Genomic DNA, 14,588 nt, shown 5'->3' on the forward strand with positions numbered 1-14,588 from the left:
TGTCGACATCAGGAAGCAGCAGATAAAAATCTCACTAGCCCCATTTTTAGTTGAATGCTCTCTTAAAACCTGGAGTATCAATCATTATGACCCCTGCTCTGTACGATAACAAGAATGATCCTGCATTTATATAGGGCCTTCCTTCTACATGGGACCCAAATCACTTCACAAACGTCATTAATTCTACAGACTATGAGGCAGATCAGGGCGAGAGTTCTGGGAGCTCGCTCTGTAACTGCCCTTTGTGCCAGTATCACCGTGATTGGTCAAACCCTGGTTTAGTGCACGTGAGCAAAACTCCCTCTACCGGTAACCCTTTGCAACTAACAGCCTGGCACTCGCTCGTGACTGGGACTCGATCTCCTGTGGACCTAAGGTCTCAGGACAAACTTGACTTAGAGATACCATGTGGGATGGGGCATCCAGGCCTCACAACGGCGAGGCTCCAGGAGGTTAATGAGGGCTTATGGATCCAGCTGGCCCACCCTGCTACACATGTAGCAGATGTCAGGAGTGGAGAGGAGAGGTAAAAGGAGGAGAGCAGCTAAGTTTGGGGCTGACCAGGAAGGGGAGCAGAGCTCTGCTTCTCCCTTCGTGAGAGAAGCCTGCTTTCAGCCGAGTGTCTGTGACAGCTTACTGCCAAGATGAGCCTCCTAATGGATGGGAGGACTGGGCCCAGGAAGACAGGCTAAACAGACTGGTTGCACGAAGACAAGCCCTGAGTAGAAAGGTGGGGTCCTGCTGAAGACGTCTCAGACAACCCTGGTTTTGAGTCCATAGAATTCCTTTATTTTTGGACTTCAGTACCCCAGAAGGATGGGACTCAAGTGTGCCTGAGCTGGAAGGCTAAAGCATCACTGCCCTGAACCCTTGAGAAGTGACAGCCGACTATCGGAGACCCTGTTGTGGGGGCCCACAAGGGGCACCACAGAGGTAGGCCCTGTCACACAGTGATTTACAGTCCCCAGTCAAGACTCCTTCTAGAGGCTGTCCCCAGTCAAGATCACAGCTTGCTACATACTAACAACTGACGGAGTTGTTCCTTTAGCTGAAGTAATTGATATATGGATGGTTCTGTGAGGGGAGCCTGCAGAGCAGCTGTCTGTGCTGTACCTGTTTTGTGAATACACATCTCAGCCACAGGCTGTAAATCCAGTCCCTTTCACAAGCTCTCCCTTCACTCTCTGTTTGTTTAAAGGTCTATTTTAAAGAATGAGCTCCTTGTAACATCAAAGTCAGTAGAGACTAAAAATAGAGAAACTGGAAAAATCTATATCCCATGCCCACAATCTGTTCTCTTCACTAACAATATGTTGGTTATTTTTGTCCCTCTCTCGAAGGTGAGGCTTTGCATTCTCCCCCATCCCCCAGCCCAAGCAGCGCTTTCTAATTTAATATTTCATTCAGTTTGGGTTTAGTGAAAGCAAGCGATTAATGGCCATGGCTAGAACCAGGCACAGTGGGAACATGCAGACAAGCCTCTCAAAGTTACCCACTCCAACCCTGACAGCGGCCTTCAGCCCTGACCTGTGGGAGACTTGTTCACACCCCAGGCCTAAGCACTGACTGACAGCTATGCTGCATCTGGTGCTTTTGTGATGTATTTATCTTGTATTCTTTTGGTTTAGACATAAGATGACACTCTAACCAAGAGCTGCCCGCGTCCATGGTCCTGGAACAGAGATGGAAATTAATAGGATCAAATTCATGCCATTATGCTGTATAACAAAAGATTTTGCATTCCATCCAAAGTAAATAAATAGCCAACCCCCATGCTCTATTAGTAGAAATTCCCTCCAGCTCTGGGATAAGAGATCCCTCCATTCTGATTGACAGTCACTCATCGCAGCCTGCCGGGCCCTCTCTGAAAAAAAGGAACAAAAGCATTCCAAGCCAGGGATTGCAGATGTGTTAGGAACACCTCATGGTCAATGGTGTCTAAGGCAGTTGACAGATCTAATAAAATCAGAATGGATATCTTATTCTTGTGTGTGAAGAAGTTCATTTGCAAACTGTGCTGGGATCTACCAACTTAAGGAATCAGGTCACAAATGAATTTAAGGTTCTGAGGGCCATCAACTTCACAGCTTCATTGGCCCATGGATGGGTCTTTGTATAGACCTTTCAGACAGATTGATATAGTTTTGTAAAGCACAGAACTAAAGTGAGGCCATAAAATAGATCAGAGACATAGGTTAACCAGATTAGGTAGAAGTTAAAGGTTACACAGGCAACACAGGGGTATCATTAACACCAAGCCATCCGTATAACTTTAGAGCTTCCTCAAAAAAAAAAGGAGTACTTGTGGCACCTTACAGACTAACAAATTTATTTGAGCATAAGCTTTCGTGAGCTACAGCTCACTTCATCGGATGCATTCAGTGGAAAATACAGTGGGGAGATTTATATACATAGAGAACATGAAACAATGCGTGTTACCATACACACTGTAACGAGAGTGATCACTTAAGGTGAGCTATTACCAGCAGGAGAGAAAAAAAGCCTTTTGTCGTGATAATCAAGGTGGGCCATTTCCAGCAGTTGACAAGAACGTCTGAGGAACAGTGGGGTGGGGGTGAGGGGAATAAACATGGGGAAATAGTTTTACTTTGTGTAATGACCCATCCACTCCCAGTCTTTATTCAAGCCTAAGTTAATTGTATCCAGTTTGCAAATTAATTCCAATTCAGCAGTCTCTTCTTGGAGTCTGTTTTTGACTTCCTGACTCAGTTACAGCATGCTGCTAAAGACACTGGTTCTTTTCTCAAGCTCTGAGAGCAAATTCTTCAGGATACAGAATCCTATTGGCCAGTCCTATTACCATTGCAGTCCACAGCAAAACTCTCATTTCTCTTCAGTTTCTATTCCACTCAGAACGAGAGAAAACCTCCTTTCTGGACAGAGAAATGTTCTCATTCAAGAATGCGTTGGTATATTGAAAGTAGCCTCCAGTATTGATTTCCACCTCTTCACCAATAAGGTTCCAACTTTTATAGGGCATAATTAACTATTCCGTTCTACATAGGTTTTTATAACTAAACTCGTAACCACCTGGAGTTCCATCTGTGGTGTAATGAAAGCACGTTGAACTTGAAATGTTGTCCATAACACTGCATGCTGGAGACAGTAACTGTCATTAGCAATGAGATAGGATCTTGCACATGCTGTTGAAAGTGAAAGATAGGACGCAATTACCTCACTTACAATGATTAAATATTCAAGCACAGCCTTTTCGTCTGAGCCACTCTCTGTTTCGTATGTTTCATGTAGCAGATTGGATAGATAATTTTATTGACTATTTGTAGGTATTTTACTAACTATGTAATTCAAAAGAACCGGTAAGATGGGCACACATCTGTTCTTTAATTGGTCCATGTTTCCAGAGTTTTGCATCAGTAAGGACTGCAGGATTTGGCCCAGATTGTAAATAATAGAACATTTCTTATGGAGCTGTGATATCAGAGAATGGGAGGGGAAGTGGGAAACCAGTGTCTATCACTGGGGAGAGACTGGTCTCCTGTAGATACCAAGAATTCAGTTGGTTCTGGGAGCTTAATCATTGATCATCCCATTGAGGTGGGGGAAGCAAAACTTGCCCCTTCCTTGATGGAGCAATCTAAGGGAAATTCTCCATGCAATCCTCCCTCAGTGTTCTGCCCCAGATCTGCTCCAACAACTGTTTCTGCAGGAAGGTTTAATGCAGGCAAATGGATAAGTTTGATTTAATTTTTTAACAAGCTATTGATGAGATCTTTCATAACAGATGAAACTATCCCAAGAATCAGAGTTTGTTTCCGGTGCCAAGGTATTCAGCTGCAGGGAAAATGATGTCATTACAATAAATTAGTGCATAAACATCTCAAACACACAATAGACGTGAAACATTGGACTGAAAGCACAAACCCTGAGGAATCACTACAAGAACGGGTGGGGAGGAGCCCTACACAGGGGCTGGCATGACTGATAATAGAAATGTCTCTGGAAAAGGAATATTACTAGATGGTTTCTAAAAGTGAGGAGCCCAGAGTCACCCCCATGGAGCCCTGATGTCTACAGAGGGCCCCCCTGTGGGTGAAAGGATCTGTGCAGGCCAGACTCCTTTGTGGACTTGGGGCCTAACAAAAAAAAAGGAAGCAAATTTCATGCTTCAGGACAGAAGCAGGGGTCAAGAAGGTGTGTTCCATAGGCGCCAACTCCATGGGTGCTCCAGGGCTGGAGCACCCACGGGGAAAAATAGTGGGTTCTCAGCACCCACTGGTGGTCCCACCGATCAGCTTCTCCCCCTCCCTCCCAGCACCTCCCGCCCTCCATTATCAGCTGTTCAGGAGGTGCTGGGGGAGCAGGGGGTGGAGTGAGGGCGGGGCCCGCTCAGGGAAGGGAGCAGAACAAGGCGGGAAGGGGCAGGGTGGGAAGAGGTGGGATGGGGGTGGGGTTGGGGAAAGGAGTGGAGTGGGGGCAGGGCCTGGGGCAGAGTGGGAGTCAAGCACCCCCTGGGAAATGACAAAGTTGGTGCCGGGGGCATGTTCCCTTCCTTACTGCAGTCTGCCACTGGCCCGCTATAATAGTATTGAATTCTTTGCCTTCATCAGAAGCCTCAGATGCTAGTTACTGCTGGAGGCTGAATATGTGACTAAATAGACCCATGGTGTGATTTAGCAGGCCAAATCCTAGGTTATCTATATCTGTGCCTCCAATTACAGCTGGCTGCAGTGCCTTGTATTTCCGATGGCTTCCCCCATCTCAGCATCTTCTTTGCTCTCTTTTCAGAACTATACAAACTGCAGGTGCATCTCTGCAAATGGGGCTGAAGGATCCGCCTCTCCTGGGACCTGTGGCACAAATTGCTTCCACCTCCTCTTACCCTTTGTTGTACTTTCCTGTCTGGCTGGAATCCTGGCAAGCACTTCACACACACCATCCTTCATGCTCATCCTGAGGTAATGTAGGCGGGATCGTCACCACTCTTGCACCACGGGCTCTATCCGGCATCTCCCCTTCTCTGTAGAACACTCTGGAGCTGGGATGAGGAGGCTGAGTTTTAAAAACCCAAAACCATTGTGGGCTCAGATCTGGGAGCTATTTTATCCAAACCACAAACATTCAGGGAGTGGCAGGCATAAGGGTTAAATTCAGAGCGTCCATCTTGGCACATCTCTATTGTATTTATCCACACTTAACCATAGATATTGTTATTTATAGTGTGGCCATGCCTAGAGATCCCAGTCAGGGGTCATGGCCCCAGCATGCTAGGCCCTGTACAAGGGAGGAAATGGAGCCCTAGAGGGCTCACAGTCTAGGGTTATGACAAGACACTGCAGGTGGATAAGTAGATAGACAGGGACCGGGGAGGGTGGTGATAAGGTAACAGTGAAGATGGGTTCATTTGCGTATCGGCCTGATTCTGATCCCCAATTGATTTTACAGCAGTGTAACTGCACTGGGGCTCACTCCCCACTGCCTTGCACCTGATTTACCCCAGTGCAAAGTAAGGGTAAAAGTGGGTGTAAAGTGCTACCAGATCAGCATGACAGCATTTCCTACATGCACTGTGCCCAGGTGTTAGTGAAGGCAGTGGAGGATAAGGCCCAGTGACTTCACTGGAGTTATAGCTGATGCCATCCCGGTCTATGTCTCGCCATCCATCATCTGTAGCTATCCTCATCTAAATCTGCTTCTGTCTTTCTCCTTGTTTCTCTCTGTCTTTCTTAAAGTGTCTCCATCTTTACACTATAGCAAATCACCAAGACAGAAGGGCAGATAAGCACACCATGTTCTTCCCCCTTCGGCTCTTGACCTAGTAGCTCAGTTTGCTAGCAGGTATGGGAAGCTCTGTCATGTGTCTGAATGTCAAATAGTGCTAGAAACAAAGAACTGCTTTACACTGAAGTGTCAGAGCAGGAGAAATCATTGGGACTGATGTTTGCCTCACACAGACCCTTACAACAGGCTGTGCCTTGTATTAGGAGATCTGGCGGAGCACCTCTCACAGCAGGTTTCAGGTGCGCTTTGACTATACAGGCTCTTTCCATCTCTTTAACCAGAGCAGCTAAATCCTTTGCAGAGTTAAAGAACAAGTCATCAACACTAGCCAATGTGATGTGTATTGTGGTGGCACCTTACAGTGCTGAGCAGCTGTCAACATTTCAACATCATTAACCTCCCAGGGACTGGGACATTCTTGGCTGGTTCAGTGAAATGGTTACTCTGTCGGTCATAGCCCATGGAAGTTGCGCTGCTCAGAATTTGTGACACCAGGGGCTACACGGGCAGCTTGGGAGCCAGAGGCCTGTACCTTACTCTCCTATAGATTTTACAATAAAAAACAAATGGACACATCCATCATTTCAGTTTATACAGTCTCATTCCTCAAAGGAATTCCTAAAACCCTCCAATGACGGAGATTCCACAACCTCCACAGGCAATCTATTCCAGTGCCTAACCACCCTGACAGTTAGGAAGCTTTTCCTTATGTCCAAGCTAAACCTCCCTTGCTGCAAATTAAGCCCATTGCTTCTTGTCCTATCCTCAGAGGTTAAGGAGAACAGTTTTTCACCTTCCTTCTTGTAACAATCTTTTATGTACTTGAAAACTGTTATCATGTCCCTTCTCTTCTCCAGACTAAACAAATCCTGTTATTTCAATCTTTCCTCACAGGTCTGTTTTTGCAACAGTGTTACACTGTTAACTCATATTTAGCTTGTGATTCACTATAACTCCCAGATCCCTTTCCACAGTACTACTTTCTAGGCAGTTATTTCCCATTTTGTATGTGTGCAACTGATCGTTCCTTCCTAAGTGGAGTACTTTGCATTTGTCCATATTAAATTTCATCCTGTTTACTTCAGACCATTTCTCCAGTTTGTCCAGATTATTTTAACCTTATCCTCCAAAACACTTGCAACCCCTCCCAGCTTGGTATCATCCGCAAACTCTAGGCCACCATCTAAATCATTGATGAAGTTATTGAACAGAATCAGACCCAGAACTGATCCATGTGGTACCCCACTTATGCCCTTCCAGCTTGACTGTGAACCAACTCTCTGGGAATGGATTTTTTTATTGTCATTACATTTGAGCACCAAATACATGCTAGGTGCCAAAATGAACATCTAAATATTTGGCCAACTGATACGTCAGGAGATGCCCAAAATCCTAGCCTTGTCCTCTGCTATTACAGAATATGTTAAACAAATGAATACAAGGAAATAACATTAACCTTTGAAAACATGTTACAGTAAATAATATAAAAGAATGGAGAGATTATAAGAACTAACCAAAACATCATGGCTGTGATATATCTGATGGCGCAGTCTGCCCTTAGTTACGCACATACAAGATTTGCATGGATGTAACAAAGGGCCATATTTGTTCCTATTTCTGTGTAGAGGGATGTACTAATTCCTCTTTTGTTTTTGCTTTTCAGGAGTGTTCAGCCTGAAGATAAGTCATTTGCTATTGGGATACAGTTCCTGCTGCTGAGAGTTTTTGGTAAATTAAAATTTGTTGTTATGTAGCATTGAAAAGTCATAAGATATTTTGTATTCACATGTATCAGATGGGACATCAATAGAAATACTCAGGTGCTACAAAAGAAGGGTATTGTTGATTCAGTTGGGGTCACATTTTTCTCAGGTAAGGCAACCTAAACCTCCCCCACTGCAACTTGAGTCCATTGCTCCTTGTTCTCTCATCTGCTACCACTGAGAACAGCCGAGCTCCAGCCTCTCTGGAACTCCCCTTCAAGTAGTTGAAGACTGCTATCAAAACTCCCCTCACTCTTCTCTTCTGCAGACTAAATAAACTGAGTTACCTCAGCCTCTCCTCATAAGACCTATGCCCCAGCCCCGTAATCATTTTAGTTGTCCTCTGCTGGACTCTCTCCAATTTGTCCACATCCTTTCTGTAGTGGGGGGCCCAAAACTGGACGCAGTACTCCAGATTTGGCCTCACCAGTGCCGAATAGAGGGGAATAATCACTTGCCTCAATCTGCTGGCAATGCTCCTACTAATGCAGTCCAATATGCAGTTAGCCTTCTTGGCAACAAGGACACACTGCTGACTCATATCCAGCTTCTCATCCACTGTAATCCCCAGGTCCTTTTTTGCAGAACTGCTGCCTAGCCATTCGGTCCCCAGACTGTAGCGGTGCATGGGATTCTTCCATCCTAAGTGCAGGACTCTGCACTTGTCCTTGTTGAACCTCATCAAATTTCTTTTGGCCCAATCCTCCAATTTGTCTGGGTCACTCTGGACCCTATACCTACCCTCCAGCATATCTACCTCTCCCCCCATCTTACTGTCATCTGAAAACTTGCTGAACATCCATCCCATCATCCAAATCGTTTACGAAGATGTTGAACAAAACCGGCCCCGGGACTGACCCCTGGGGCACTCCGCTTGATACTGGCTGCCAACTAGATATCGAGCTGTTGATCACTACCTGTTGAGTCCAACAATCTAGCCAGCTTTCTATCCACCTTATAGGCCATTTTTCCAATCCATACTTCTTTAACTTGCTGGCAAGAATACTGTGGGAGATCGTATTAAAAGCTTTGCTAAAGTCACATCCACTTTCCCCATATCCACAGAGCCAGTTATCTCATCATAGAAGGCAATCAGGTTGGTCAGGCATGACTTGCCCTTGGTGAATCCATGTTGACTGTTCATGATCACCTTCCTCTCCTCCAAGTGCTTCAAAATGGATTCCTTGAGGACCTGCTCCATGATTTTGCCAAGGACGGAAGTGAGGCTGACCGGTCTGTAGTTCCCCGGGTTATCTTTCTTCCCTTTTTTAAAGATGGGCACTATATTTGCCTATTTCCAATCGTCCGGGACCTCCCCCAGTCGCCACAAGTTTTCAAAGATAATGGCCAATGGCTCTGCAATCACATCAGCCAACTCCCTCAGCACCCTTGGATGCATTAGTTCTGGACCCATGGACTTGTGCATGTCCAGCTTTTCTAAATAGTCCTTAGCCTGTTCTTTCACCACTGAGGGCTGCTCACCTTCTCCCCATACTGTTTGCCCAGTGCAGCAGTCTGGGAGCCGACCTTGTCTGTGAAGACCAAGGCAAAAAAAGCATTGAGTACTTCAACTTTTTCCACATCATCTGTATCTAGGTTGCCTCCCCCATTCAGTAAGGGTCTCACACTTTCCCTGACCATCTTATTGTTGCTAACATATCTGTATCTTCTTGTTACCCTTTACAACCCTTGCTAGCTGCAACTCCAGTTGTGCCTGATTACACCCCTGCATGATCGAGCAATATTGTTATACTCCTCCCTAGTCATCTGTCCCAATTTCCACTTCTTGTAAGCTTCCTTTTTGAGTTTAAGCTCACCGAAGATTTCACTGTTAAGCCAAGCTGGTCTCCTGCAATATTTGCTGTTCTTTCTGCACAGCGGGATGGTTTGTTCCTGCACCTCAATAAGGCGTATTTAAAATATAGCTAGCTATCCTGGACTTCTTGCCCCCTCATATTAGCTTCCCAGGGCATTCAATTCAAATAATTGTTTTTCTTATTGCAGTCATGAATTTTTACCTGGAGAACACTGGTATATGTCCCAGAAGTCCTAACAATGCACATTTTCACACAATACAGTATGGACAGGAAGAAGTGAGCCTACAATTGCAATAATACCTGGATTGTGTGAATGTCCCTTATATAAAAATGACATAAAAAAGCCCATCACATCTGGCTTAACCCCAGCCAATGCAGGATTGTTCCTTAAAGCAGTATTTAACAAGCCTGTAGCTGCCTATAATATCGTGGTTGTAGCTATGTTGCAAAGCGTGGCCGTTCTGCAATGACAGACCAGACGGAATTAAGTCTAGCCTGGTAGAAATGCAGGTTTGGGACCTTGATGTCTCATTCCATTCTCAACTATAGTAACTTTTAGACAGAAAGTATGTGAACAGCCACTCCAAGGTGCTGGAGGATGTTTCTTCTAACTGGTTAAGGCCTTTTCTAGTGTCTGGCCCACAGACAACTTGTGGCTCGTGATACTGGGAGGGCACAATGTAAAGGGGGGTGGACACTTGACCGTCCCACATGTTGCCTCTGGGAGGAACTTCCAGCACCACCTCCCTGGGCCAAGGCAGCCAATCCCAACAGCTCCTGGGTGGCTAGGGCCACAGGAGTGGGTACCATATGCCTCTGGGCCTGGCTGGAGGCCCAGGGAGATCACAGCACCAGTGTCTCCCTGGAGCTTGTGAACACCTCAGCAGGGGAGGCATAGGCAATGACCCTACCTCTGGCTGAACAGAGGCCAGGGAACCTGTTCCCGGCGCCTTCTCCAGTGATCACCTGCCTTGTGCCCAGCCCAGGACAGCCGCGCTCTCCCCACTTCACCAGAGTTACCTGCCAGGAGTGACGGGGGCAGGGCTCTGTCCTTCTCCCATTGTGCCTTCCCGCAGCACATTTCCAGCTCGCTCACCCACTCTCCCTGGCAGCCAGGCCTGGGCAGGAAATGGAGGGGGTGGGACAGAGCCACTTCTCATGCCACTTCTCATGCCAGCTCATGGCGGCTGCTCCACGTCGCTGCCTCTGTGCAGCACGGCAGCTGCCTGAGGGAGATCCCAGCTACTCCCCGCCCAGGCCCAATTGCCGGGGTCAGGGGGCAAGCGAGCCAGAAACTTGCCGTGGCGGGGGAGGGGGAGCTCCAGTTCACTCGGCCCCTGTCCCCAGCAGTGGACCCTGGGCAGGGAGCAGAGGGGGCTGGACACCCCCCGCCCCCCAGCAGGGTTCTCACAGGCAGCCGCTGTGCTGCACAGAGCAGCGACCTGGAGTGGCCACCCTCAGCCGGCATGAGAAGCAGCTCCATTCACCCCTTCCACTCCCCACCCGGGCCCAGCTGCCAGGGACAGGGGCTTAACATGCCAGGGGGCAACATCCCAGGCAAGCCAAGCAGAAATCAGGGGCGGGGGGGGGGGACACTTGACCCGCATGCCCCCCTATGTTTCGCCTATGCCAAGAAGACACCAGCCGGGCCACCAGCCATTCTGAAATCAGTTTAATGTGGTTTTGAAAAATGGTAGGATGGGGTCTGCCCTAACAGAAAGCAATGCGTCTCATTTGACAAACCAAGTGCCCTGTGCTTGTTTTCCAGCCTGGATGCCAGGACCGGTGCTTTATGGCAGTGCCATTGACACAACCTGCATCCTGTGGGAAAAGAAGTGCAAGAAGAACGCAGCTTGCAGATATTATGACAATGATCTCTTCAGACAAAGGTATGGCCCCTGTGAGGCTCCATCAGACACTGCCTGTCCTGAGGGGTTGTCTACATTACAGGGGCTACAGGGGCATAGCTACAGCACCACAGCTATGCCATAATCCTGAAGCGTAGGTACACACTACAGCAACGGAAGGGTTTTTCCCATCACAGTAGTAACTCCACCTCCCCAAGCGGTGGTAACTAGGCAACAGACGCATTCTTCCATTGATCTACCCATATCTACACTGGGGGTTTAGGTCGGTGTATAGAATCATAGAATATCAGGGCTGGAAGGGACCTCAGGAGGTCATCTAGTCCAACCCCCTGCTCAAAGCAGGACCAATCCCCAATTAAATCATCCCAGCCAGGGCTTTGTCAAGCCTGACCTTAAAAACTTCTAAGGAAGGAGATTCCACCACCTCCCTAGGTAGCTATGGCGCTTAGGCGTATGCATTTTCCACACACCCCTGAACACCGTTGCTATGTCAACCTGACACCTCCTCATCAATTATTGGGAGTGGACCACATCCACCCTGATCAAATTGGCCTTCTACATTGGTTCTCCACTTGTAAGGTAACTCCCTTCTCTTCATGTGCCAATATATATTTATGCCTGTATCTGTAATTTTCAGTCCATGCATCGGAAGAAGTGGGGTTTTTTTACGCACATATGCCCAAATAAATCTGTTAGTCTTTAAGGTGCCACTGGACTCCTCATTGTTTTTGAAGCTTTTAAGTGTAGACCAGGCCACACTTTTTATCGTACACTGGTGGCATCTTTAAAAGAAAATGGAGGAATCTGCTTGGAAAACAAGGTGATGAACACGGGATGGATGCATGGATAGACTGGAAAGTGGCATCATGAGATTTGCTAGGCAGACTTCCTACTCTGTTACAGTGATGTGCAGTTAATAGCTTATTAAAGAGCTCTCATAGAAACATCCCCACTTTTCCTGCCATAACCCCGTGTTCAGTGAGGTACATGTACCGGCAGAGATATGGGGTAAAGGGCTAGGACATCGGTAATTTGTTTCCCCATTTAAATAAAGACACTTTCTCCAAATGCCAGGAGGTAGCACTGTCCAGCAGACAGATTTCTAGTCAGCTGTGCTTGCTGCAAAGCTTTGTACTTACTACCTGAAAAACACTGTAAGTGTGGAGCACCATGCTCAGCTTGAAGTGGAGCAAAGGGTTCTCATGGGGTTCAAGGGTATTCTCCAGAGGACAGTTTGTTGAAATGACCTCACACATGGTGCAATCCTCTGGTAAAAAACAAGTTCCTCAGTAGAATGTGTATGAGCCCCTGGAGATCCCTCTTCTCTGTCAGGGATAATATAACAGCATCCAGAGATGGAATGGCTCCACCAGATGCAGGGAAATCATCCCGGACCTCTCGACCAGTGACTGAAGTGGCACTGCTCAGCTGAGGAGAATCATGAGGAGGCTGGAAGGCACTTCTACCTGGTTGCTTACATTGAGTAGGATTTGCTGCTGGCATGAGCAAGTGTTATTCAGCCTGGGTGCGGCGGCATGTTCCATTTTATTTTCTAAAGCTTTCCACCAGTAAAGCTATTACTGAGGTCAATATTCAGCCAACATTTTCTTTTGGCCCTGACACATGGAGATTTCCTTCCCATTGATGGGTGATACCCACTTTCCCTGTTAATTGACTGACTGAAAAAGCTCTTGACATAAACTCCACGCTCATTTGATGCATGTCCTGAGGCTTGGTGGTTGATAGATGCTGTTCCCTGAAACTTTGCACCTTACCTTATTACCTTGTCCTTTTGTGTTTCTGTACCTTAGGTTCCTTGGGCTCCAGTTTTTCTTTGAAGTGGGAGCTTTTCTGTGCTTCGTGGCTGTGTTCATCATTCTCAGACGACAAGAGAGGGAAACCACGAATGCCACAGAGCCAAAGACAATCCCAGAGAAGGAGAAGCTGGCAGAAAAGTCAAGCAAAAACCTAGGCTCCAAAGTCTGACTCAGAGAACGTGAATCACATTCCATATCTGCTACCAGGGAAGCACACAGATTGCCTTTTACTGTTACTGTGAAGAATGGATGCTTGGGATTAGACTGAACAGGAGATAAGCTTATTTATTTCCTGTCTTTATCTTTGGCAGCTACAGCTTCTGTTCTTTCTTCTTTTTTTATCTGCTAGTTTACATCTACCCATGCTTGAGTGGTGCCTCATGCACTTCTTTGATTGGGTTAATCCCTTTGGACATTGCAGCCTTATAGAGTTATATCTTCCTAAGCATTCATTCAGCTGGCAGCCTGGATGATGCCAGCACTCTAAGCACTAATACGTACCGCTGAATTGTTTTTATAAAGGTTTTTATACAGTACACAAATGTCTCTATGTATCCTTGTACAGTATTCTGTACTTGCCCATAAACACCAATTATCACAGCACTAGGGTACCTTCTCTTCTTGTTACATTATTAGATGGCCTCAGGACCTCTGAAAGCCTGGTCCTATTCGCACTGAGGAGTTAGGAGTTATGCTGTGCTAGATGTATGGTTGTAAGGCTGGCTGACATACTGAAGCTCTTGTGTTGGTTGAAAGAGAGGCTACATGTGCATGGGGTAACACCAGCCGGTTGGGAGGGAGAAGAAGTGGTACTGGGAGTGAGAGGATAGCAAGGTTGGACTGTAATGGGATGTACTGGCCCTTTAAGTCTAAGGGGTCCAGAAGGCTGCATTCTGGGGAGGTGGTTGTGAGCACAGGCTCAGAAACATGCTGAAGCCAGACAAGAGGAAGTAGTCCCGGGGAGTTAGCGGTGGGGTGGGAAGATCCCAGAATGCTGTCGTTAAGGGCACAGGATCAAGAGCCCTGTAGTACAGGCAAGGGCAGACTAGTATATAAGCGTCCTTCCCTCTCAGAATAGGGTGCGCATGGACAGAGCAAGGGAGACTGAGCCAGAAGGCTGGGCTTCTGTTGAGCAGAATAAGGTCTCTGTCGAGGAGAGGAGCATGAACTATGGGGTTACTATGATGAATCTTGCGTTTGGGACACTGAGGCAAATGGCTACATGGACCCTCAAAGGAACTGCAGAACTGTCCCAGGCAAACAGACTCTGAGTAGATGGGCTGCAGCATGCTGGGAGTGTTGCATCCGTCTGCAATAATGATTTGCACTGTTACATCATTAGCCATCAAAGCACTTAACAGAGGCACATGAGTATTACTGTCCCCATTTTACAGCTGAGGCAGAATGGAGTCGAGGAATATGCCCAAGCTCACAAAGCCAGGCAGTGCCCTAAACAGGAGTAGAACCCAGCTCTATCAAGTTCTAGATGTAGCCTGAAGCTAACCCACTAGGCCACAGTGCCAAGCTGTCCCTGTTGTGCCTCTTCAGTGGGGTAGAGAGATT

At 47.0% G+C, this 14,588-nt stretch overlaps 1 protein-coding gene across 4 annotated transcripts in view; it reads left to right on the top strand.

Annotated features, from left to right (window-relative positions):
• SLCO2B1 (solute carrier organic anion transporter family member 2B1) overlaps positions 1 to 13,625 on the top strand; it is a 110,168-nt gene extending 96,543 nt beyond the window's left edge. For 3 of the 4 annotated variants that reach the window (XM_084617421.1, XM_084617424.1, XM_084617422.1), the window contains 4 exons: positions 4,768 to 4,937; positions 7,424 to 7,488; positions 11,109 to 11,229; positions 13,020 to 13,625. In XM_084617421.1, coding sequence (XP_084473547.1) covers positions 4,768 to 4,937; positions 7,424 to 7,488; positions 11,109 to 11,229; positions 13,020 to 13,194 — 531 coding nt within the window. In that variant the 3' untranslated portion in view covers positions 13,195 to 13,625. The remainder of the gene's footprint in view (positions 1 to 4,767; positions 4,938 to 7,423; positions 7,489 to 11,108; positions 11,230 to 13,019) is intronic. The other variant, XM_084617423.1, reaches the window with a different exon arrangement.
• Positions 13,626 to 14,588: the final 963 nt, after the last annotated feature.

Source organism: Lepidochelys olivacea (assembly GCF_965140295.1).
Source record: "Lepidochelys olivacea isolate rLepOli2 genome assembly, chromosome: 1".
In the NCBI taxonomy this organism is placed as follows: Eukaryota; Metazoa; Chordata; order Testudines; family Cheloniidae; genus Lepidochelys; species Lepidochelys olivacea.